This window comes from Cyprinodon tularosa, unplaced genomic scaffold (genome assembly GCF_016077235.1).
Source record: "Cyprinodon tularosa strain WSP-4 unplaced genomic scaffold, ASM1607723v1 ctg386, whole genome shotgun sequence".
Classification (NCBI taxonomy): Eukaryota; Metazoa; Chordata; class Actinopteri; order Cyprinodontiformes; family Cyprinodontidae; genus Cyprinodon; species Cyprinodon tularosa.
The window spans coordinates 917,085-943,223 of NW_024039103.1; the positions used below are offsets into that span (position 1 = coordinate 917,085).

Genomic DNA, 26,139 nt, shown 5'->3' on the forward strand with positions numbered 1-26,139 from the left:
CAAAAACTGTTCCATCCCTAGCTGGTACTCGCTGATACAACCATTTTAGTGCAGGATCAGGACCCTGCCTGATACTAGTATCAGTATCGGTGCAACATTACTAATGGAGCAGCAACAGTTGCTTGTATAAAGACATTATGGTGTCTCCTTATCTTGGCATTGTGTTAAAACCCCATAGCAGCAAACTGCTCATATTGAAAGTGATCTGCACCTAATCGATGCATTTAATCAGCAGGTCCTGGTTGCTCCTTTTCACTTTCTCTCCTAATTCCATTAATTTAGTTTTAGCCAAGAAAAAACACAGATACATATAATATAATACAATGACTCTAACTCTGTGTTATGAATATAGATTTAAAATTGCCAAGGTTTTAAAGATGGATGCAGAAAGTTTAAGAAAATGAAAATAGTGTGAATGTAAGCTTACATTAAGCTTAAAAATAAAAGCTTTTAAAATATGTGTGGCTGCTAAATGGTCCTGCGTTCATCAGCAGCCTTGCTAACTGACTGTAATTTGGTGCTGGTTGTGCAGTGAACACTTTTAGAAATGTAAAGCTGAACATTTCAAACCAGCAGGGTGCAAACACAAACTGTAAGAGTGAAACGAAGCATTCGAAAACTAAAATCCATGAAATGAAAGGCAGAATGAGTCTCTGCAGAGGCTTAGAGGGCTGCTTAATTGGGTAATAACTCTTTGTGGGTTTAATATCTTTACTGTTACATGTAGTCATTTAGATTAAAGTTTAATATGTATCAATTATAGCCTTTTAATCAAAATGAAAATATTACAATCTGTTGCAGAGCAAAACTGCAGCTCATATGTGGAGAGGAGATGGATTTTAATGGCTAGCAATGAAAGGGGGTCTGACATTTTCCACAGCAACTTTTAGAATAAAAGGAAAAAATAGGGAAAGATACACTTTTACCATTATATATAAAAAAAAAAATTATATACGGACAGCAAAGTATTGACGGAAAATGATTTGGTATATAGGAAACAATTCCTCCATATGTGCTTGCATTAGTGGGAAAATGTGTGTATGATTTAGATCTTTTAAGCATGAGTAAAGTCCTTCCTATATGTGTCTATATGACCTAGACTTAGACTCAGCTTCATTTATCCCTTGGGATTACTCCTTCAGGGAAGTCCTGGTTCCAGTAGCTAATATAGAGTACAAAGAGTAAAAGCAAGATGCCATTAAAGAGAAAAAAATACGACACACAGTATAAAAAGTTTTCCTGGAATATGTTTCCCTTAGACATAAAAATATCTGCACAGTAGACCGCTAAGGAAAGACAACTCAGTATTTGACTTCGATTTTTGCGCTTACTGCAGAGATGTACTGACCTTATAAATAGGTTTAAAAAAATTACACAGGCTACACAGTAGTTGGTACACTATATTGCCAAAAGTATTTGCTCACCCATCCAAATTATTGGAATCAGGTGTTCCAATCACTTCCATGGCCACAGGTGTATAAATTCAAGCACCTAGGCATGCAGACTGTTTTTACAAACATTTGTGAAAGAATGGGTCGCTCTCAGGAGCTCAGTGAATTCCAGCGTGGAACTGTGATAGGATGCCACCTGTGCAACAAATCCAGTCGTGAAATTTCCTCGCTCCTAAATATTCCACAGTCAACTGTCAGCTGTATTATAAGAAAATGGAAGTGTTTGGGAACGACAGCAACTCAGCCACGAAGTGGTAGGCCACGTAAACTGACGGAGCGGGGTCAGCGGATGCTGACGCGCATAGTGCGAAGAGGTCGCCAACTTTCTGCAGAGTCAATCACTACAGACCTCCAAACTTCATGTGGCCTTCAGATTAGCTCAAGAACAGTGCGCAGAGAGCTTCATGGAATGGGTTTCCATGGTCGAGCAGCTGCATCCAAGCCATACATCACCAAGTGCAATGCAAAGCGTCGGATGCGGTGGTGTAAAGCACGCCGCCACTGGACTCTAGAGCAGTGGAGACGCGTTCTCTGGAGTGACGAATCGCGCTTCTCCATCTGGCAATCTGATGGACGGGTCTGGGTTTGGCGGTTGCCAGGAGAACGGTACTTGTCTGACTGCATTGTGCCAAGTGTAAAGTTTGGTGGAGGGGGGATTATGGTGTGGGGTTGTTTTTCAGGAGCTGGGCTTGGCCCCTTAGTTCCAGTGAAAGGAACTCTGAATGCTTCAGCATACCAAGACATTTTGGACAATTCCATGCTCCCAACTTTGTGGGAACAGTTTGGAGCTGGCCCCTTCCTCTTCCAACATGACTGTGCACCAGTGCACAAAGCAAGGTCCATAAAGACATGGATGACAGAGTCTGGTGTGGATGAACTTGACTGGCCTGCACAGAGTCCTGACCTCAACCCGATAGAACACCTTTGGGATGAATTAGAGCGGAGACTGAGAGCCAGGCCTTCTCGTCCAACATCAGTGTGCGACCTCACAAATGCGCTTCTGGAAGAATGGTCAAAAATTCCCATAAACACACTCCTAAACCTTGTGGACAGCCTTCCCAGAAGAGTTGAAGCTGTTCTAGCTGCAAAGGGTGGACCGACGTCATATTGAACCCTATGGATTAGGAACGGGATGTCACTTAAGCTCATATGTGAGTCAAGGCAGGTGAGCAAATACTTTTGGCAATATAGTGTATGTGTTATTGCAAAGTGAGAGAGAAGAATAGGCAAAGTTTTGCATAAGATGTCCAAGGACACTTGTCCCTCAGCTTAATCGCTTGTACAGCTTGATCACTTGGGGAACTTATATACATTTAAAATGTATGCAAGTAGACTAAAAACAGAAACTCACCAAAACATGTGCATAACTACAGTCAGAGGACTAATTACTAATTAAAGACCCAGACCCAAGGCTGGATGATGACTCAGGTTTATCCTGCCACCTTGTGCAGAAATGTCAGATGGAGAGGGAGGTGAAACCTCATTGGCTTCATGATTAGTTCTTTAACATGTTTGGTCAATTAGAAGCCATCTACACAACAACAGGATGCTGTAGATGCATGCAAGGGTGAGGCTTTTTTTCTCCTACCATCACAAACGTACTCTACTGGTACTTTAACTGATCAATCTAAGTTATACCTTTTAAGCAAAAAACATTTAATGTATAAATATGTGGGAAACAGAACCGAACGGCCACTTCTGATAAACTGAGAACCAGTGATGCTGTGGGTCTATTCTTGTCGTCTTAAATGTAATATCAGGACATTTAAGATATATATACACACACACATATATTAGGGGTGGAACGGTTCATAAAATCCACGGTTCGGTTCGGTTCACGGTTTCGTGGTCATGGTTTTCGGTTCGGTTCGGTATATGTTGATTGTTAGGAAAACCTATTAGTACAACACGTGTTGCACAATGCTTGCACACTGTTGCACTTTTATCCACAACTTTCTTTCCGCCGTCATCGTAGGTCACTCTAAATGCAAAGTGGTTCCATACAGCAGACCTATAAAGTGCTGCTGGAGCGTCTTCCAACTCCTGTTCTTTCCCACTCGCCATTCCCACACAATTCTCCACAACAACTGATTTTTTTCTGCTACACCCGGCTACGCTGCTTCTCTTCTTCTTCTTCTTGTTTACTACTGGTGGTTGGCTTTGGTCGCAGTACCGCCACCTTCTGCTCTGGAGTGTAAACGCTTCGCCTATGAGAAAAAGGAGCAGCGCATGAACCGAACGCAACACATGCTTCAGATAATTTTCATAAACCGTTCCATCCCTAACATATATATGTATATATAACAACATAGTGTTAGAAAACTAACGGGGGTCTTTAGGGTCTGTTGGCAGCAGGCACTAATCAACATACCAACTTTTAGGATAATTGACCCTTGCAACAGCTATCTCACCCAGTTTAGAAAACCAGTGAAATAAGCTGAAGAGAAGAGAGCATTGGGGAGGGGTTAGAACTCTGGACTATTTAGAAAGCTTTAGTGAGGGGTAGACGGTGAAAGACCCCTCTTTGTCTGTCCTCCAGCTTTGTGAAAGGCTACAAGAGAAGAGTTGCTGTTTAGGGTTAGATTTAACGGCAGAGGTGGAATAAGTGAAGTACTCATCGCTTTTTAATGTTTTAATTTCTGCTTCTCTGATTATCTTTATAAATTAAAGGGTGTCTTAATCTTAATCTCTTAAATTATTAAAATATGCTGGTGTGGTAACATATCAAGATGTGTTTGAGGGCTCTTTACACATCTACATCACCAGGGATGCCAGTAACCTTGGGGCTTGTTTAAACTCATAAATTTTAACACGCTTAAAGTATCATAGAGTTGTACCCCCTTAACATGCTGGTTATGAAACATGTTTCCCCTTCATGCAGACCTTAGTTTTCATGTCACATTTCTGGATGGTGTAGCCTGTAATCTCGCAGTTGCCGTCATCTTTGGGCGGCTTCCACTCCAGCGCGGCATTGAAGCCCCACACGTCGGTGACATGCACGTTGACAGGCGGGCCTGGCTTTTCTGGAAAGATGTTGAAGAATGGAGAGATGATTTGCAAGATTTTAGGGGAAACTCAGCAGGTTTGATACACGATATGAATAGGAAGCTGACATAGCTCTCATCCATTCCTGGGGATAAATACTGCCAGAAGGCTCTATGAGGCAGCGAAGGGAGAAATCCCAATGAGAGACAAAAATCAACAGTTGCAGCAGTGGAGATTTGACAGATTAGACAGATTAGAGAGATTGGCTGATTAGCTGAGCAAAAGAAAAGGGATCAAAGAAAGACAGAGGAAGATGAATACTGTGAAAAAAATGTCGGCGCAGAACCGTGAAAGCAAATGCATGCTTTGCATTACAAAGAGGAAGAATGAAGCCTGGTATTATTCACTAAACTGTGTGGTCCCTGTGACACAGTGCAGCAGAGGAATACTGGAACATAGCTGAGTGTTTATTATCAATCTCACTCTCCTCTGCAAACTGCTTCTTTATTCCTCCAGCTCAAACAGCATGGTGAGGGATCATCCAAGGGAGGGGGCGGAATCTGAGCCTCTCATTAGCTCAACCTTCTGAGCACTGTAAAGTGACAGAGTAGCCCTCAAAATCCAACCCTAATCTGAGTCTACGTGCAAATAATCCTCCCGGAAACCCGGCCCATGAAATAGAGCCCTGCAGGATGGAGGAATGAGCCGGCGGCTGCAGTGGCACTGCAGGAGTCTGGATTACGTGGCAGAGGGGAATGAGCTCTTTGATGATTTGCTACTTTTAGTCACACAACCTTCAGATCAGGAAATGAGGAATTATCATCAAGTTTGGAAAATAAATTTCGACATGTTGCAGATTTAGAAACCGTCCCTCCAAACAGGTTCCTAATCTGGTACCTTGTGAAATTGGAACATGCATGATACTCTAATCTTAATTGGAGAACACACAGCATAAGACTCTTTAGGGGAGGCTAAATGGCAGTTAACAGCTCATATGGGTGATGTCAGCTCTTTTTAGGGATAATATTTAAGAGAACTGGCAACTTTTAATGCAGCAAGAAGAGGATCTTCTTCAATTAAACTAACTGAAAGAGCAGAGGTGTCAAGTACAAATACTGTATTACCTTATTTAAGTAGAAAATTTATAAAAGTAGAACATTTACAAAAGTTATCTATATTTTACTGGAGTAATTATCTTTTAGACAACTTTTTAATTCTACTCCCTAAATTTTTTTTGCAATTATATCTATTTTCTACTCTTTACATTTTAAAAATAGACTCGTTAGTTTTGTTTAATTTAAGTCTATTTTCATTATGGCCTGTTAATGTTAAAAAAATAAAAACCCTTAAAATAATTTGTTTCATCCATACAATTAATTTCTATGTTGTTGGACTCTGTGCTGCACCAACTTGTTATTCTCCACTTACAAAAATAAATCATTTTTGAAGATGACGCAATTTTAAATTTGTCACAGTTTCCGTTACAGTAGTTATAAAACAAAAAAATTGAAAAATGTTCCTTTAAAAGGGTAGTGCAGTAACTAGTATAAGATTTAAAGCATCTATCTCTGTAAAGTGCCTTGAGATCACATGTTTTGTGAATTTCTGCTGTATAAATAAACTGAATTGAATTGAACGTGTCCTTAAATTTTCCTGCATTACTTTTACTTTTATAATTTTAATAATGGCACTTTTACACTTTTACTTGAGTGAAAAACCTAAGTAGATGCTTTAACTTCTATAAAAGTGTTTTTAAACAGTAGAATTCATATATGTAATTGAATAATAAACATTAATGCCTTTGACAGCTCTGTGAAATAGTTATAATTTGCATGCTTTTGCAGGCTCATAAACACTAACATTCATCTTTTTTTGTACTTAAGGTGTGAATGTACCCAAATATTCATGTTTAAAAAAGGAACAGACCTACGACCTGAATGTCTATGTTTGCGCTATCCGACATGTCCTCAATCTGAACACACAGGGTGTAGGTTCCTGAGTGTCTTCTCTCTGCAGAGCGGATGAACAAGATGGTGTCCACCGCGCTGGTACAAGTTCCCACGGTTTTGTCCTCCAATAGAGCCCCGTCTTTGAACCAGGTCACAACGGGCGAAGGTTTCCCCTGCAGTAACAGAAAGGAGATTATGTCCGGTAAGAAATGTTAAGAGTTTTTATGTTTTTATACTCCTGATAATGAAGAAAAGTACACCCTGTTTGCATTCTAGGGTTTCACATATCAGGACATATTGACCGAACTTTACGAGCTCCATCAAAGTGGAGCAGATTTTTTTCTCCACAGCTCCCTTTAAGTCAGTGAAGCTCATTTGGAGGAACTTCTAATTCTGTCCAAGCTGTCTAATAGTTGTGTCCCTTTTGAAGAGGTCTGTGTTTTGTAAAATTTATGTTTTTCGGGTTCTGAGTTGTAAAATATATGGCACTACTACATCTGGCCGGTAGTACATTACTTGTAAAGTAATATCTTCTCTTTGTTCTCCTGAGAATCTCTGGAACAAGTTTAAGGCTTCATAAAGAGAAGGAAAAAAAATTCTTTGAACACCTCGAAATGGTTAGAAAAAACCCCAAACAATTGGATGAACTGATTAGAAAGAAAGCTGAATTGCTGTCAATTTGATTCATTTAAAAATGCAGTATAAATAGGTAAGCAAACCTTTATCAGTACTTTACAAATATTGGTGTATTAGGGTGACATTTAAGTCTGGTCTTTAGAAAGAGAACATAAATATGGAATATTTGAAGTATCTGAAGTCTCATGCTGCATTTTAATACGGAGCCCCTAAAGGGACATGGGAGTGGAAAAAAAGAACTTTTGCAAGATTCTGCAATATGTTTGCGAGATCCCGCAATAGTTTTGCGAGATCACGCAAAAGTATTGCGGGACCTTACAAAAGTTTATTTTTTGCCCTTCATGTCCCTTTAGGGGCTCCGTAGGATTGCATTCTGACCTTGTCTCTCTCTTTATTCGTGTAATGTCATGTTTTGGGACTTCTCTAGAAATTAAGAACCTCTCCAAATCATCCTCCATGGTTGGTTGATCTCGCAAAAGTATTGTGGGATCTCGCAAAGTTTATTTTTTCCTCCAGGTCCCTTTAGGGGCTCCGTAGTATAAGATGTGTAAAAAGGAGTTGTTATTCATCTAAAGCCTGGGACTCACTGTATGAATCTCACTGTTTATAAATGTACCAAGATTCAAGCCTGATTATAAAATCTATGATAAGTACATAGATTTACTGCTGCAATAGAAGCATGCCCAATAAAGATTTCTGCTCTAAAAATAAACACAAAGCAAAGTACAGCTGCCACCTTGCTTGTTGGTGGAGTTGGAGGATAAGGGAAAGTGACAGTTGATTTTATAGTAGGAGAAAAAGTTTCCTCTTCTAACCCATCATGAAAGGTCACGTATTTTAATCCTTTTTAACCAATCCTGTCGTTAAATTTAACATAAACCTTTCAAACCACTGGAACTGAGTTTTTCTTGCGATTGTGATGTTTTTAGTAAATGGTTTAATGACAAAGTTAGCAGCGGTCTTTCCTTTTGTGAATAATTTCTCCTTCTGCAAAAAGGAGTAACTTTACATAGTTAAGAAATATTCTTAGAAACCTTCAAAGTCCCCAACTGCTAATGATCCGTTTATCAAATGCATCTAAACAGCCGGTCTCTTCTTAAATGCTATAGAAGTGGTAAGGGTGTACTCAACTCCTCATGTTTGCTTCTTTCTAAATTTGGTGTTATTTGGTATCAAACTAGAGGTGAAATTGAAGTGCCTTTAGGATCTATTGAAGATCTTTCTATGCATGTCCTCATATGCAAAAATACAGAAGGGTGCACTTGATTTCTACCATCACTGTAAACATTTTGTGGCAGTAAAATCAGGTTAAATATGTCTCAAGTTCAACAGCATCACATGTTGAGATGGTAGAAAAACAGCTGCAGGAGCTAAATGTTGGACTCTTATATAAGAGTTGATGCCCTTTCTGTCTCAGGAGATCATGATGTTGCTTGCTCCTCCATCTCAGCTTGAGCTTCTCATCTTCTTCCTCTGAACTGCTCCGTATCGCTTTCTTCTTGTCTATTTTGGTTTAGAAAAGGGGCTTTCCCTTTGCCGCTTGTACTTAGCTTCTTCTTTACCAGCGCCATAATTTACAAGTTGTTGTCAGATGCTGTACGTGTCCTTGTGCCCTTAAAGCACTCGCTTTCTCTGTTGTGAGCAATATTTACAAAACACATTTGTGTTTCAGGGGATGAAACAAAAACTGCAGAGATCAGTGGAATCTCAGTTGTTGGTCCTTTTAGTATACATAACACACAAGAGGAACAAATGCATATGTATGTGTTGCACAGCAAAGGATTTTTTGCTTTTAGTTTTTGTTTGAGTCTGACATAATCCCTTCATTTCTCTGCTAAAACACTCAGCAGTAATTTTAAAAGATGATTTTTCCAGCTACATCTGGAACTTCTAGCTAAACGTAACCATTTAAGTGTGATTTGGGCACCTGGCCCAAAAGCAAGATTTCCTGTTATCCCAGCCTTAATCAGGTTGTTCAAACGTAGCTGAAACAGCTTTGATCTGCCGGTATAAAACCTTTTCATGGAAGGGAAATAAATGAATACAGAAGTCAGCCTTACCTGGAAAGGGATTGCCAAGTTCACCTTCTCGCCCACAGGAGTGATGAGCTTAGATCTCAGGTTGCGTGGGACTCTAATCTTTGGATTTTCTGTATAGTGGAAAGAAACGATGAACCTAGTTTATAAAAGAGGCCTTAATGTCCCCAGTCAGAAAAAATGTGAGCCATTTTTGATTATTAGATTTTCATGCAGAGTTTCAGGAAAATGTCAGACAATCAGATTTCAACCAAACATGCTTGAAATGCTCCCACGAGTTTTTTTGAACTCTTGCTTTAATGCAGTCGAATGGTGAGGAGTGAGGCTTCTTAGTTAGATAAGATTGCATGATGGTGTCAGTTTTAGTTTTTAACCAGTAAGTAAATGCACCTTTTTTTTTTTTTTGGTTTTTCTCAAATCCAGATGGGTAAAAAAGGTTTGCAGTATCTTTCACTCTCCCAGCTTTTCTTAACAAGATACTTTCTTTTTTGTGTGTGTTCTATTAAATAGCCTAGCCAGTATGGATGGAAAGAGTCTCTAAATCAGCTTTGTCAAAACAAAGCAGGTCTGGACATTGACTAGGCCATTGTGACACATAAGTATGATTTGATTTAAACTGCTCTATTGTAGCTCAGGGTGTGTGTTTAGGGTCGTTGTTCTGTTTTCAAGATTATCCTGAACTTAGCTCAAACTATTTAACCATTAATAGCTTTTGCAGTACACACTCCACCAAAACCAAGACATTCTTTGTCACTCCTGCAGAGAATTATGTCATGTTGTTCTTGCAGCCATGTCTCAGCGGTTTTCACTGTTGATTCTCCACACACCCTCTGGGAAGAACTTTTCTTCTTGCATTCCCTAAACAGTTGTACACTCTGTCAGGATTTAGCTAGGCTCTGTAGTATTTTCCGCTCCTCCTCTTCCTTATTGATCCAATAAAGGCCTCCTCTGCCATTGTGCCACTGTTGTTTTTGTCTTTGGCGGTTGTAAAATGAGCACGGGACCTTCGATGACTTCAGCAGTTCGGCCTCTCGTAATGTACGACTGCTCGGAGGCAAAACAAAATTTTTTCTTGTTCTATGCAACAGGAGAACAAAAACAAGGTCTCATCTGACCAGAGGATCTTCTTCCACATGTTTTCTGTGCTCCCTCTGTGCCAGGCGGTAAACAGAAATCTGGACTTCTAAAAGGCTTCCTAACAACAATGACGGTCTCAATGGATGACAAACCCAAGCTGTGCATTTCTGAAGATCCTCCAATGTTACTGTTTTTTTTTGTTTTTTTTAATGCTTCTTTCAATGCTTTCTCACCTGCACTGCAAAAATTATCTAGAAATAAGTTAAAATATCTAAATCAAGTGTATGTACCCTTAATTTTAGTAGGTAAATGGGATGATTTGCCAATGGAATGAGTATTTTTACTCTTAAAATAAGATAATTAGATAATATGCACTTGTAATAAGACAATGCAGTTGCTTTTTCTTATTTTAAATGTAAATTGTCTTGTTCCATTGGCAAAGTGTCTCACTTACTTCCTCAATTAAAAAACAAATACGCTTAGTTTAAGAAAAAATGACTTATTTAGATTTCCATTTTTTGCAGTTGGGTTTATGAGATTAGGTGGTGGAAAGCCATATTTTTGGAAGTCTTCAATTGGTCCATCTTCTTTCCATGTTCAGATGTTGTTTGGACAGAGCTCTGGGAGATGTTTTAATCTTGAGGGGTTTTTTTTTAGGACCTAACTGGGCTCTAAACTTCTCCACAACCAACTCCCTGACATTTCTGCCGTGTTTCTTGGTCTTCATGTTACTTGTTTAGTAAACCTTTGAGGCCTTCATAGAATAGTTGAGTCACTGAGATTTATATTGATTAGGAATTTTCTCAAGGGTATCACTACAAATGTCCTTCACACTTTTTTATATTTTATGTGTACAAACAATTCAAAATGGCATAGTAATTTTCTTTTATTTTAAACAAATTGAAGAATATTTGAACTATGAAGGGTTAATTTTGTTCAGAGCATTGTAAGTCCCTCACCAACAATCTCCCTAATGGTGATGGCCTGAGACAGAGTGGCGGGGAGGCTATGTCCAGCAACATTAACTGCAAACACTCTGAAGAGCATCTTCTCCCCGGCTGGGAAACCCTTCACCCTGTACTGGGTATTTCCCACTAGTTCCTTATTGGCCCGCACCCACTGGTTACCTTGGAAAAAATAATAAAAAGAAATAATTAGCAAGAATTCAGCTTAAACCAGGAATCATACTAAAACAATGCATTCCAATGAACTGTGATGTTTACTTCCTTCTGTGCAGTATTCAATGATATAGCCGTCGATGCCTCCAGCTCCGATTTTATCTGGAGGTCGCCACTTGAGAGCGCAGGTAGTGTCTGTCACATCCTCCACCCCGAGACGAGTGGGCTCACTCGTGGGGGCTGAGAGAGACAAGAGCTAATTAATACCTTAATACCTGGCATAAATGGAAAGGGAAGGCAGGTTGGGCTACGTCGGAATTAGCATCATGTGAAAAGCCTTTCTTAATTAACCACTCTGTTGATGACATGCAGCAACGCACCGATGGGCATGAAGGGCTTGGAGCTGGAACTGGGCTGAGAGATGCTGATGCTGTTGACTGCAAACACTCTCATCTCATAAAGCACACCTTCAATCATCTTAGCCTCATACGTGGTGGACTCATAAACATCGAAGTTTAGTTTGGTCCACCTGGATGAAGCAACCTTCTTCCTCTCCATCAAATACCCTGAAATTAGAAGTAACAACTGTTTTTCCTTATATTCTTGTTTGCTTTGGCTTTTTTTTTTTTCAAAAACTTCAAATCAAACACATTTTGACATTAGATATATTAAAATCACAAACATGAATTAATTTATTAAGAGATGAAAAACTTTGATCAATCTTATTTTTTTTGATTGAGCTGCACTTGCTGGAACCAGGTTCTGTTGCTCCCTGATCTGTAGAAGTTAAGAAATCACTTAAATAGTTACTGTCTGACAATATGAAGCAGGTAAAAGAGATAAAAAAGAAAGCAGGAAGCACATCATGTCAGATCTAAAGAAATGTAATGGTAGTCTAAGCAAAGTCAATGACATCTAATGATATGGAAAGGTTAAAAATCCTTTCCTAAGGTTTCTGGACACCAGAGAAGCAATACCACCAAGTAGAGAAAACATGAAACAAACAAATTATCTTTGTTCCAACCAACTTTGCACCTGTTACTCATGGCAAGAAGCACAGTTATGTCCTATTAAATAATTTTGGACCTATAGCTTTGTCTTGGTGTATATTGGATCAAACCGAGTTAAAAAGAGCTGGTGGGGATAGATCCAGCTGTTTAGAGCTTAACCTGCTCAAAATTAGACAGCAACTCCTTCTTTTTCAGGGAGGAATGGGATTTGGGAATGAAGCAGACAAGGACAACTTTCTCATGTAGGATATTGTATTCTAGTTTTTTATTCATATCGCTTTACTTTTGTAGTACTTTCAGTTTGTAGTATTTTCAGATAGGCTACCTATGTGAAGTGCACCATAATAATATTTTGTATTATCATTGTTATTCCATCCATCCATCCATCCATCCATCCATCCATCCATCCATCCATCCATCCATCCATCCATCCATCCATCCAGGAAAATGTAGATATGTGAATTAACCTAAAAGTCGTGGTTTGGGGAGGAAGCTGGAGTAGCAGAAAGAACCCGAGCGAGGCATCAAATTCAGAACCATCTTGCTGCAGGGCAACACTGCTTCAATCTGCACATCAATGTTATCATTTTAAGCAATTATTGTCATTATGTCCTCAATACATGGCTTAGAACCACATCTTAGTTTATCTTAGACCGACAGTATCATGTGCAATCTGCACATTTGAACTGAGGTGAACCAAACGTATTTGTATCTCTTAACTTTAACACATTAATCTTTCAGTTTAAATACATATCAATCAGACATTTGGTTGATAGCTACTGAACATGCATATATTAACAGTGGAAAGAAATCCCCCAGCTTCAAAAACATTCCCAGGAGTGGCTGGCCAAGCAGAATTACTCCAAAAGCCAGGAGGTCACAGAAGAATCCAGAACAACATTGCAGACATCCCTTCCCCAATAAAGGTCAAAGTTAATGATTCGACAATAAGAATGAGACTGAACCAGAGTTTTAAGACCCAAACTGCTTCTGACCAACAAGAAAACATATTCATGATCCCCAAAGCTATTGGGAAAATATCCTTTAGATTCATTATATGAAAGTGTATATAACAAGTATGGTGCACTAGAATAGCTCTGAACACAACCATTTATTGAGATAATAAAAGGACAATTTCTCTGAGTGGCATAAAAACTAGGAAAAAAAAGATTGTTCTCTGACAAGGTAGCTTTGACAAAGTCTGGACTTACATCTGATTCAGAAACTGTGATCCGCCCTTAAATAGGCTGTTTATATCTTCAATGTGACTGAAATAAAACCATTATACTGTATGAAAGTGAGTTCTCCAACTCCAGCTTGTACTTATTGTCTTCCTCTTCATCCGAGACCAGGTCATGGCAGTGAGTGTCAGCAGTAACTCCCAGACTTCCCTCCTCCCAAACACCTATAGCTCTAGTGGAGGAAGCCCAAGACCCTTCCAGTCCAGCTGAGAGTCCCTAGAGCATGTCCTGGGTTGCCCCTGGACCTCCTACCAATGGGAGACCTCCCAAGGGAGGTGTCCAGGGGTATATCCGAAAAAGATGTCTGAGCCACCTCGGGTGACTCCTCCTGATGTGGAGAAGAAGCAGCTATACTTCGAGTCTCTCCTGAAGTGATTTCCTGACTCTATCTCTATTGGAGTGCCCAGCCACCCTGCAAAGAAAGCTAATTTCAGCCGCTTCAGTCCGGGATCTCTTGTTCTTTCAGTTATGATCCAGATTTCATACCAAAAAAAAGGACTGACTGGGAAATCAAGAGCTTTGCATTTTCATTGAATGAAAGTAAGTAGGCATACATTACTCCTCATTTCTGATAAATCTCTTTACTTCTAAAGCGTTCAGTGGCAGCTGTTGTTACCGGGATGGATACAGCCAGTTACTAAAGTCAGGGGGTGTCTGCTGTTTTAGATTTTATGGGATGCTCTTTCCCCTTTAAATCATTATTTTAAAACTTTTTCTTATTTACTAAGATTATCTTTTATACTAAATCTGTAATGTTAATGTTACAAAAAAAGCAGAAAAAGTCTACAACGGAGCAGAAATAAGATCAGATAGAGATTAGATAAATTAGAGTAGTGTAGGCGAAAAGACGAGATACATGGATCGTAAAGCAATTTTTCTCCTGATAGTAAGACATCAGATTTAAAAACATCAAATGAAGTGTATAGTTTTTACCTTTAACAGGAACTCCGCCATCAAATGAGGGAGGCTCCCATGTGATGAAGGCAGAGTCCTCGCCAACCGATGTGCACTTGACATTCTCAGGAGGATTAGGCACATCTGGAGCCGCATGTTACAGTTAGAGAGGAGTCATGAATAAAGCAGGCAGACATTTGCATAAGGATGTGTTCTATATTAGGATAGCATAAAGAGTTGATCTAAAAAGTCACAGGGGAACAATAAGACTAAAGAAGGATCCCCAGAGAAACAGGAGCTCAAAGTCACTTTCAGTGTGTGGGTGCTTTGATGAAAAGAATAAAGTAATTAGAGGTCCATTTAAATTTTTCCACAGCACTCTAATCTATCAAAGATGGTGTACCTCCTGAGTTAAGTTTAAGTGCCAGCACTTCTAATTCTGGATAAGGTATAAAAGGAGGACTGAAGGAAAAAAAAAATGCAAAAAGTAACTGACCCACAATCTTGACATAGATGTCAGCTTTGTCCTCTCCTGAAGGGTTGGTCACGGTGATGGTGTAGGGACCCTCATCTCCTCTCTCCGCCCCCTCAATCACAAAGCTGCTCACAGTCTCCCTCGTTTCCACGCGGACCCGTCCCTCGTCCTCAGAGACCAACTGTCAGAGACCAGGGACTCTCATTTCTTTCTGCTGAGCTCTCCCACTCCCTTCTAAGCTACCTACTTGAACTCTATCTGAGTTCTTTAAGTAGTAAAGGAAGTCTTATCTTTTATCTTTTCTTTGTCTATCCTGATCTCACCTGGTCTCCTTTCATCCAGCACACGGTGGGGGCCGGCTCTCCCGTGACCTCAACATCAAAGCGAAGTTTGTTTCCAGCCACAACCGTGATGACATTCTTGTTACCGCTGCCGCCAGCGTCCAGGTGGATTTTAGGAGGATCTTTGATGAGATCATCCAAAGTGAAAACATGAAAGAGATCATTTAGGTTATAACAAGAATGATTTCTTCAAAGCGATTTTAACTTCATCATTCTTGTTCAGTTTGGTTTCCTTTGTGAAATATAATGTAAGCAGAAAATAATAACACCATAAATCAAGTCTTTGTTTTAATACTTGTTAGATTTGAATCATACATGAATAATTTTGAATGATGTAGCATCTCATGGCATCAATAAACATAAACATTCATTAGATACTTGTCTACCTTCTGAAATACCCACACAAATACCCTCTTAAATATTACAATAACATAACTACTTCTATTTTCATAATTCAGAATACTTTGAATAATGCTCTTAAAACAAGATGTCTTCAAAAGATAAATTTTTTCATTGCATGTTGGTGAATTCAGTCAATGTGTATTAGCAGACTAGAAAAAGATTTTTAGTCATTTTGGTCAGTTCAGATCTTATTATTAATTATTTTATGCAGTGTTAAAATGGGTGGAAACAGACAATTTAATTCAATGACTACTGAAAATGTGTTCTGAAGTGAAATGCAGACACATGTTTGGAAGGTGCATGGATTGTTTAATGAAATAACAGACAACTGAGCATGAAACATGAAATAAAACTGACAGACTAACAGATGCAATGAATATCGACGGAAGGCTAAAGGCTGAAGTTATGAGGAAAACAGGTGCAAACAAAAGGTTAACAAAGAAACACAGGAGAACTGATTCTACTAAAAAAACAGGAGAAACAACAGAGGGATGAAACTAATAAAACCAAACCAAAAATACAGAAATAATTACTAAGTAAAGAGAAAGTAAAGGAAAGACTGACTATAAAAGCAAAGAAAAACAGGATGATAAACAAAAAAACGGACAAATTGTTAAAAAACATAACATAACTAATACAGCAAATGGTAAAAATAATAGAGTATGGCAAGTCATAATGTATCAAATTAATATCAAGCTTGGAGATGCTGACAAGATCAGAAAAAGCCTGCCATAAACAAATGTTAAACAAATGTTTACGTAAGGAAACAAAAATGATAAGCTGAAAAAAATTGCTTTGTACCTACGTAACAAATTTCAAAAATGGTGATCCGAAATTAGCAGTGAGTGGTAATTCAACTCCATTTGAAGCTTTTGAAACTTGATTTGTTTACCATCCATAATTTGACACCCCTCTACTGGGGGTGTAAATAATAATCGTTTTGCATCGATGCATCGATCCAATAGCCGACGATCCGATGCATCGACACGTCCGCAAGATTATCGATTCATGTTTTTTTTTTTCTCCGGTCTATTTTTATCCATTTGCTCCTGGGCGTTATTCTCCCTCCCGTGCTGCGGTGGCGCTAAACCTATTTTGCCCTCCTACCTCGCTTCCTGGTTATACTCTTACAGCAGTGCGTTGCAGCAAGCTTGACACAGACATTTTTAAATTATGCTCAATATTGATGCGTGGTCTGTGCTACACGCTGTGGGTCTAGATACGGCCGAGGCAGCGAGGAAGTGGGGGGCGAGTTTAGTCCGACGACGGAGGGACATGAGGGCCAAAAAGAGCAGAGATCCAGGTGGAAAAAGGGTCCAGGCGTTCTCGTGCACCTCGCTTTTCTAGCGGGTCAAACTTCACGAGTTGTTTTCCGCAATTTCGGTCATAAAAACAAAACAAGCCGGCCTCCTGTCTGCGGCACTGTCTGCGGTCAGCTACAATTTGGGAGAGGAGCAGCGGAGCGTCTCTCAACGGGGCAGAGACGTCTGGAGCCGAGGTATTGAATTGCACTCATTGCACTGATTTTGTGCAGTATTTTTGCAGTATTTTTTGATGCAAATGTTCTACTTCTGTTATTTGCTGTTGTTTCTAAAAAAAAAAATGCATAACAATATCACAGCTTTCATTGATTTATTTCAAACTTGAAAGTTTGTTTAGCCTGTAAGGTGTAAAAAAAAATAAAAATAAAAAATTAATCGATTTATCGAATCGAATCGTGGTGTATTCTTGAGTATCGAAAATAATCGAATCGTTGGGTCAGGAAATCGATACTGAATCGAATCGCCATGATGGGTGTGATTTACACCCCTACCCTCTACAAGAGATGACCCATGAAAGTGAAAATGTTCTAAACCTAGTGCTAGTCTAGGGAAACACATGTTAATCTGTTGCTAAATTGCTCTCTGACCTTTTCCTGGTTTAAACTGAACACAATGAAAAGTGAAAAAAGTTAATTTTTGGATTTAAAGCACTGAGTGACAGTGTTTTTGTTCCTGCCTTTGTGCTGTTAATGTTCGTTCACACATGTCATTATGTGCCTCTTTGCATATTCAAATAAAAATTCAAAAAAATTACCTTCTCTGGGAACATATTCAATCTTGATCTCTAAGGAAAAAAGAAAAGAAAAAAGAAATGAATGTTTATAAAAACTATTGCTGGGCTATTAGAATACATCAAAGGGTTAAAATGTATGATATGTTTTGTTTTTTATTAAACTGCCCCTACCTAGGAAGTTAAGTTTAGCAGACAAAGAAAATGCATAGCCATCCGGGACGAAGGTGTAATCTCCTGCATCTGAAGGTTTCACGTCATCAATCGTCAGCTTATGGGTCCTAAGGATAATTAAGCAGATGTTAATAAAGAAGGGAAACATTTTCTATGATCTGCATTCATGCTAAAAGATGGTTTGCCTGGCAACCTATGAGCCAATATGAAAGAGTGAGGCTTTTCACCTTGTGTGACCTCGTGTAACTCATGCCATGGGCTTTTTTGATGGAGGGATTACTGAGATAAAACCCAGACCCCTGGGATGTGTATGCTGTGTGTGAATATGCTTTTATTGTGTGTTTTTAGAGCCTCACAGATTGCAGCCTATGTGGAAAAATAGGTCAAACGGCTAAGAAAACCCTCTGGTAATAGTTTGCCAAGCCATTTGGCAGGCGGAGCAAAGTGTTCTCGAGGTTCAATTTGAATGTGTGAAGCTTTTCATGATGGGGGAAAAAAAGGCTTGAAAACAGCAGCTGTCCTGAATTAAAACAGTAGGCCACGTTGCTGTCTAATGTTTAGGAATACCTGCCAATGTGGGATATTTTGATGCGATCGCTGGGCTCAACTTCCACACCATCCTTGAACCATTTTCCTGTCACCTTTTCATCAGACACTTCACATTTGAACACTGCTTGTTCAGATGCCTTTACTGTCAGGTCAGCAAGGCTCTGCAGGACCTCCAGCTCCTTCTCTGCAGAAAGAAAAAGAAAATACCATTTGAAACAATAACAAAACCTACACTAGGCCCCTTATTACTAACAGAAAGTCAAACAGACCAACATGGTTTTTAATATTTTCAGCTGAATCAGTTTAAAAAAAAAAAACACTGACAGAAAAAAATTGTATTTTAGCTTCAACAAAATGCTTTCTTTTTGTTGACACCAAATGATGAAGTGAAAGCATCTCAAATGTCCTGCGTCAAATTTTGACTTCTGTCTTTTAAACATAAGACCTTCAGATAATTTTCACCTGGAGTTTTTTTTGGTTAACACATTTTATCCTGTCATCCTTTAGGCCTCTTTTTATCTCAATGGGATAGAGCCTCCATGGTGTGATTGAACATTAATCTGATCCGATCTAATAGATGTCTATAGCATTAAAGGAATAGTACACCCAAAACATGATTAGCCTTCATTTTCTACTCACCTCCATGCTGAACAACACTCTGGAGTACTTTTTTGATATCTCAAATGCATCTGGAGATCTGGGAGGCTTCTTGCTGTCTGCTGACATTCAAATAATGGAGGTCCATGGCGCCCGAGACAGAAAGGTCCATAAAAGTCCACAAAAACGTGTCAATATTCCTCCATACTGCTCGTCCAATGTAATCCAAGTGTCCTGAGTGGGTAGCATCCAGAATTTACTCGAAACGAAGTCATTTAGAATGTTTTTAGAGCATAAACAGTAGTGTATAGGATTTCCTAATAGCGCCCCCATGCGCGCTCCCGATTCTACGGAAGCCGGCAGACCAAACCGGAAGGAAGTGCGCATTCAGCGTCTGGTCTGCCGATAATGCAAGCGTAGAAGAAGAAATGTGCTGTTTACCTGTGCAAAGAAAGAAACAACGAAAGAAAAATGTCTGAGGACTTCAGTGTTGAGGAAGAGCATGAGTTCTTTGCCGAGCTGAATGCGCTGGTTTGGTCTGCCGGCTTCCGTAGAATCGTGAGCGCGCATGGGGGCGCTATTAGGAAATCCTATACACTACTGTTTAGGCTCTAAAACGTTCTAAATGACTTCGTTTCGAGTAAATTCTGGATGCTACCCACTCAGGACACTTGGATTACATTGGACGAGCAGTATGGAGGAATATTGACAAGTTTTTGTGGACTTTTGTGGACCTTTCTGTCTCGGGCGCCATAGACCTCCATTATTTGAATGTCAGCAGACAGCAAGAAGTCTCCCAGATCTCCAGATGCATTTGAGATATCAAAAAAGTACTCCAGAGTGTTGTTCAGCATGGAGGTGAGTAGAAAATGAAGGCTAATCATGTTTTGGGTGTACTATTCCTTTAAGCATGCTCAAAAACCAACTTTTAACATAAGGAGATCCAACCACTGTACAGCTTTAATGACTTTAAATAAAGCTAATTAATCTTTTGATTCTCTTTGAACTTTTCTCACTTTTTGTTATGTTAAGGTCCCAAACTGCTCCCTACGTTATTTAGATTTGCTGTGACAGCCTTACAGAAATAATGAAAAGAAGTTAAGATCTTTAATATAAAAAAAGAAAAATTTAAAAATTGTCTAAAACTAACTACACATCATTGGAATACATAAACCCTCTCAGAAAAAAAACATAGTAATGGCAGCATGATGCTGTGGCAACCTTTCTTGACACAAACAAAGGAGGTTACTCAGAGATCAAGGCATAAAAACCAGGATAACCGGCTATATTTGGCGTATAAACTTGCAGCATAATTTCAGGGTAAAAGCTGTACAAAGGAGTTTTATATTCACACTTTGACCCCACCACCCCCCGACCCCCGCGCTCAGGCCTTGGATTTATACAGATTAATGTTCAGTCATTTAGGGAAACCTGAGTCAAGATGGCAGAATGGATGAAATCAAACTATTTCACATATATATTATATCCAGGGGCCGTTCCAAATTAACCAGAGTGGAGCCTGTATTTTTTTCATGGTGGCACACAGAGCCAAATTAGGGCTCTTATGTCTCGTTTATTAAATATCAATGTGCCAAAAAAACCTGAAAATGTTGAACACCACAAAAAAACTGACTCATGAAACCATGTGCACGGCCAAAACAAAGCAATGTTCCAATTTATTGATCAAAGCTGTACAGTAAGAGTACAAGTTTACGTTAAAATGCTCCTCCTTATGCTCCGCCCTCTTGATGCTTTCCCTGCAAAGCATCTCGTTAATGTAACGTGTATTTCAATGAGCAAGCTGATTAATGTTATTTAAAATTACCATAGCAACTGAAGCCAATAGCTGTAATTAATCATGAAAATAAAAAAAAACACAAAAATCTTATTAAGCAGCAAATGGGCAGAAATGGTCCATATTAAATGTTTGCATGAAAAATCCCTTCAGTCACCATTTGTGTCATCTTTCTCTTCTATTCAAAATATGCATACATACAAATTGTATTTTCAACTTTTTGTATGCAAGCTTCAGGCCAATTTTTATGACGTCTGGATGCAATTTAATTCAAACTTTTTTCTAACTGTGATCACATTTTGATTTTTAAATCATTAAAGTAAAACTTTTTAGGTTAGGAGCTGAAAGAATAAGTCGGATTAATCATGATTAATCGATTATTGAAATAATCATCCACTAATTTAGTAATCTATTTATCGGTGACCCTAAAATATACACAGACGCTAAAATATACATAGCATTTTGCATTTAAGATTTAAAAATACTTGTTTTGTCTGTCAATATGCACAGATCTCCTCAAGTCCAAAAGGTTTATTTTCCGCTTTTTTTTCCATTTTCTTGCTTTCAGAATAATATTATAAAAATAATTAACAAATTAATCCATTAGTAAAATGATTTTTATTTGCAGGCCTAGTTTAGATGAAGGAAATCTTTCCCAGGAGCCAGTCTGTTATGGTTCCTGTCAGCGGTTCTGATTTTAGGAAAGCTGTAATGGGACGGTGGCCCCAGTTGGCCCTCCTCTAGAACCACTCATGTCCATAACCATATGATAATCTGTAGAAAATCTTGAAAAATATATGGTCCTAATCTGATTAGTCCGAGAGAGAAAAAGAAAAATCTGTGGCATTCCCTTTTTTTTTTTTTTTTAGCCTTAACTATTTAATCCACTAAATAAAACAACTTTAAAGTCACTCTTTAGGTCACTTGTGTCTGTTTTATTTATAAAAGTTTTGGGAATCATACATCTGCTCAAAGAATAACATCACCTAAAGGTTTATGGTCTGGTTAAAAAATCTTGATAATTTTACCCACAGACATCAGACTCACACATAGCTGGGAAGAGAAACGCTCGTCTCTGTCAAAGCTCATCTAGTTTTCATGGTACATATATGATAATGTATGATTGGACTCTCAGTAATCTCACCAATTAACCGGAGAGGACAGACAGCAATTTTCACACCGTAATCAATTACCAGACTCATCTGGACTGAAGTGCGCACGCCCTGAGACAGCCTGATGGCAGATACCAGTCTAAGAGGTGTAAAGGAAAATAAGCATGACGAAAGCTGCGAGCTGTTGATACAAGGAATTAATGAAGTTATATTAATCACCACATCAGTAATGAGTAATTTACTCCTTTTCATGCTTGTCAGATTGGAAAACATCAACATGGTCGCATTGAACTGCAGGAAGTCTGAGACTTTTAGTGGTAAACTTTAAATAGCGGCTGATTTTTTTTCTCCCTTCATATCAGAGCTCAGGGAATGTTTATAGATTTACATGTATGTAGCAATGCTTCACTTGTTTGTTTGTTTTTCTGTCTCATAAAAAACGTCTTATGTAATTGTTTTTTTTCTTTATTTTATTTTTTTTAAATATCAAAATTTTTATTATTTAGCATTATTCAATACATTTGACCTAAATTCCATATACTGCTGAGATTTTTTCGCTATGCAAATCAATCTAATTAATTTCTGTCTTTAAATTATTTAAAATCATTGAAATCAAGCTAATTATTTTAATTTTCTGCCATATTTCAGGCTCAGGGGCTCTTTATAGATTTACATGTATGTAGCAATGCTTCACTTGTTTGTTTTTTTGTTTATTTCTGTCTTGTGACGTCGTTTGGTACCTTCAACCTCCAACTCTGCCTTCGACTCCCCACCATTGGTGAAGACGTGGTACATCCCCATGTCCTCTGTAGTCGCTTCGGTTATGATCAAAACATGCTTTTTCCCAACTTTCTTGAACCTGTATTTAGATCCCGCTGACTCTCTGTTTATCTCCACTCCGTCTTTCATCCTGTGGAAAGAGAAGAAGAAACAGGTTACTATCAGAGACACTTTGCCAGAGAGGAATCATTAACCCTGGAAACAGAATATGGGTTTACCATAACAATTTGCTCAAACTGTAAATAGTAAATACTGCACAGATTTTAAAGTTCAAGAGTTAGAATTCATTGGTATAAAAATTTTATATTGTAATTTAATTTAACAACAGCATAGAGGTCAAATAATTGTATTTTCCTGACTTATTGTTTTTCTCAGAAAACAGCGTTAGGTTTTTCTTGCATATGCATCAGTTAAGTTTCTTATTTCTCCAGCTTTAAAGCAGCAAATAAGGAGATCTATAGATCAACTGACAACCTTAAAGATAAATCATAACAGTGATGGTTGAAGGCAGGAGCAAGAATAAAAAAAGAAGAATGAACAGTTTGCACCATGTTGGGGAGTGGCGGCCTAGTGGTTAGGAGATAGAGCTTGGAATTCTGAGGTTCCGAGTTCGAGCCCTACTCCCTCAGACTGTCACTCTGGGTCTCTGAGCAACACCCTTAACCCCCACACTGCTCCCCAGGCGCTGCACAATGGCAGCCCACTGCTCCCCAAAGGAATGGGTTAAATGTTCAGGTCATTTTCTCCAATCAATAAAGTTCAATTATATGAAAAGTTCTTTTACTTTTTATATTATTGATTTATTGCTTATTCAGTTTGTCATCCAATTACTTCTGCTCTTTCTCTTTCCAGGTGGTTCCTCTAAATAAGTGATCCTCCTAATTGTCAATCATTCTGGTAAAGTGTTTACATAAAGAAAAAGTAAGCTTGTATGAGCTATGAGAACACCGACTTTTAAACAGACTGTGCACAAGGACAAATGGGCTTGTGCTTGCTCTCGCACACGTGCAAGAGGCGTTCCCTCTCGGGAGAGGGTACAGGGTTGGTCATGTACATTTTTTTAAGTGGATCTTTTCAAAATTTTGTGAAAATCCTCCATAATACCTTTAAGCGGATGAAGGTAAACTTTTTACATCTTTTTTATTTTCTTTATCTTTTTTTAAAAGTTATCTAAATTAAGATTATTTAGCATTATTCAATACAGTTGAACTAAATTCTACATATTGCTGAGATTGTTTTGCTATGCAAATCAATTTGGTTTAATGTAAACTTCTTTAAATTATTTAATCCAATTATATTCTCTTATGATTGAATTGGGTTTAATTTCACTTGTTGATTAGTTAAATTTTATGCGCTTATTGATAGTTGAGATTGATCATCTTCGATCTGGAATCTTATCATTTCATTAGAGATTTTTTTTAATCAAATTAAATTTATCTTCATTATTATTTTTACTATGTTATTTGTGATGTGGGGTTTTTTGTCAAATTTCTGGTCTTTTTTATATTTTCATTTAACAATCTTAATGTATCTTATATAGTTAATTTAAATGTACTCTATTTACGTTCTTACCTTCTTTCAATTTTCATTTTTGCTTTTTTAAGATACGTTTTGTTGCAAATACTGCTTAATTAAATAAATCCAAAATAACTTAATTTTGCAAAGAGCAATAAGAAAATAAACTTGAAAGTTGCTGTTTTGACAAATGACAAAAAAAGCTGTCAGAGTCTAAGTCTGTTGTGCTCATGATAGTAAATACAGCAGGAATGGTTTATGCTAATAAGGAGTATTTCACATAGGTAAAATTATTTTAGTTAATAAATAAAATGTTGGCCCTTTCCAAATATCTTTGCAATCCCATCAATTGAATTTACATTCGTTAAAAATGTACTTTATAAAATCTGTTTCTATGGTTTATATGCATTTATATTACATTCTTTCCAACATATTATCGCAAATAACTATCTGAGCAATCGTTCCATTGAGGAAAGTTTTATTCCTTAAATGCTGAAAATAAACGACTTAGAATATTTATTTGAACATGTTTGTCCATGAATATTAAGGCGTAAAGAAAAGGACATGGGAAGTAGGTGTTTGTATTTCTGTTCACCATTTCACGCTGGCTCCTTCCTCTGAAACCTCCACCTCAAACTCCACCTTCTCCCCCACCATGGTGTGAACGTCATCAAGCGGCTTAGTGATGGTGACAGGAGGCTCTGAGGACAAATGGACGACGCAGAGTTATAAATAAAAGTTTTTATCAAAGGAGCCGAATTCAACTTTGGTAACAACTTGAACAATATGACAATATGAGCAAAAGTTCAGCTATGGCATATTTATTTCTAAATGTTTTGGTTTGTATCTAAAATCCAGAGATTCGAGCCATCACTTGCGAATAAGTAATGTCAGAGTTTCCCCCCAAAGTCCTTATCCCAGCCTCCAAACACATCCTTCTTGCAGAGGTGGAAGGTAGATAAGGTCTCCTGAGGTGGTGGGAGTTGCATTGTGCCGCCACAGGGTGTGATGCTTGATGCTCCGGTAGCCTCGACTATTTGTCATCGTGGCTGTTCAGCTTTTCCCTCCAGATATTTTTACACCCTCAGCTGGTGAGCCCATAAACTCTCTGAGCGACAGTCACAAATCCACAGGGATGAGAGCAGCCTCACTGCAGGTCTTTCAGTTGATGGTTTAAACCAGTGCTTCCTGATGTGGGGGATACGCCCTCTGGGGGGGCTCAGTGTCATACGGAGGGTGATAGAAGTCATTTGAATAAATAACCCATTTTCAGAGGAATGTTACTGTATATGAAGTGCTGATTTCTGTTGCACAGTGAAACTTAATTAAATTACTCATCAAAGAAGAGAGTTTTGTGATTCAATGCCGATTTAAAGTAGTACATTTTATTGCATAATGGAACTTATAAACTTTTCTTTGTTCGGTGGTTGAAATGCAAGTGGGAGGACGTGAATACTTTTTTGTAAAACAAAGGAAGAAACATTTTTTTTTTCTTACTCTTTCCTTTTTTTTTATTATTACTCTATCTTTTCAGCCTTGTTCACAAAATTTTGTGTTGACTTGAATAGTTTTCTCCACTTGAGTAAAGAGTAAGTAAAGTAGTAAACATTTTCTTCCTTTGTTAGGGTAGGGTTAGGTGTAGGGTTAGGGTTAGGGTTGTTCTGGGCCCTGGGTTCACTTTTAAATGAAACAGGCACCTATTTTAAAGGTACACTATGCAATCGGTGTTGATTTTCCAGCGAGACTCCCCCCAGAGGGCGAAAGTAAAAGTGCACTGTCGTAAATATGCACAGCTGTTCTCCTGGTTTCTCCGTCAAGCCAGGCGCGGTTGTTTTGAGCTTAGCAGACAGGCAAACGCAGCTGACTGACAGAAGCAGCGAATTTACATGCAAAGTCAATGGTTGACGCGCGTCAAGGTGCAGCAAAGGAGCAGCAGGCCCAGCGCGTCTG

The 26,139-nt window shown here is 38.5% G+C and overlaps 1 protein-coding gene across 4 annotated transcripts in view; it reads right to left on the reverse strand.

Moving 5' to 3' along the window:
* mybpc2a (myosin binding protein Ca) overlaps positions 1-26,139 on the reverse strand; it is a 125,493-nt gene that overhangs the window by 16,343 nt on the left and 83,011 nt on the right. For all 4 annotated transcript variants that reach the window (XM_038297312.1, XM_038297311.1, XM_038297310.1 and 1 more), the window contains 14 exons: positions 24,785-24,890; positions 22,635-22,804; positions 18,409-18,574; positions 17,842-17,948; positions 17,692-17,721; positions 15,196-15,335; positions 14,894-15,053; positions 14,437-14,541; positions 11,633-11,818; positions 11,358-11,492; positions 11,094-11,261; positions 9,082-9,170; positions 6,363-6,558; positions 4,335-4,474 (listed from right to left, as the gene is read on the reverse strand). In XM_038297312.1, the coding sequence (XP_038153240.1) occupies positions 4,335-4,474; positions 6,363-6,558; positions 9,082-9,170; positions 11,094-11,261; positions 11,358-11,492; positions 11,633-11,818; positions 14,437-14,541; positions 14,894-15,053; positions 15,196-15,335; positions 17,692-17,721; positions 17,842-17,948; positions 18,409-18,574; positions 22,635-22,804; positions 24,785-24,890 (1,898 nt within the window). The remainder of the gene's footprint in view (positions 1-4,334; positions 4,475-6,362; positions 6,559-9,081; positions 9,171-11,093; positions 11,262-11,357; positions 11,493-11,632; positions 11,819-14,436; positions 14,542-14,893; positions 15,054-15,195; positions 15,336-17,691; positions 17,722-17,841; positions 17,949-18,408; positions 18,575-22,634; positions 22,805-24,784; positions 24,891-26,139) is intronic.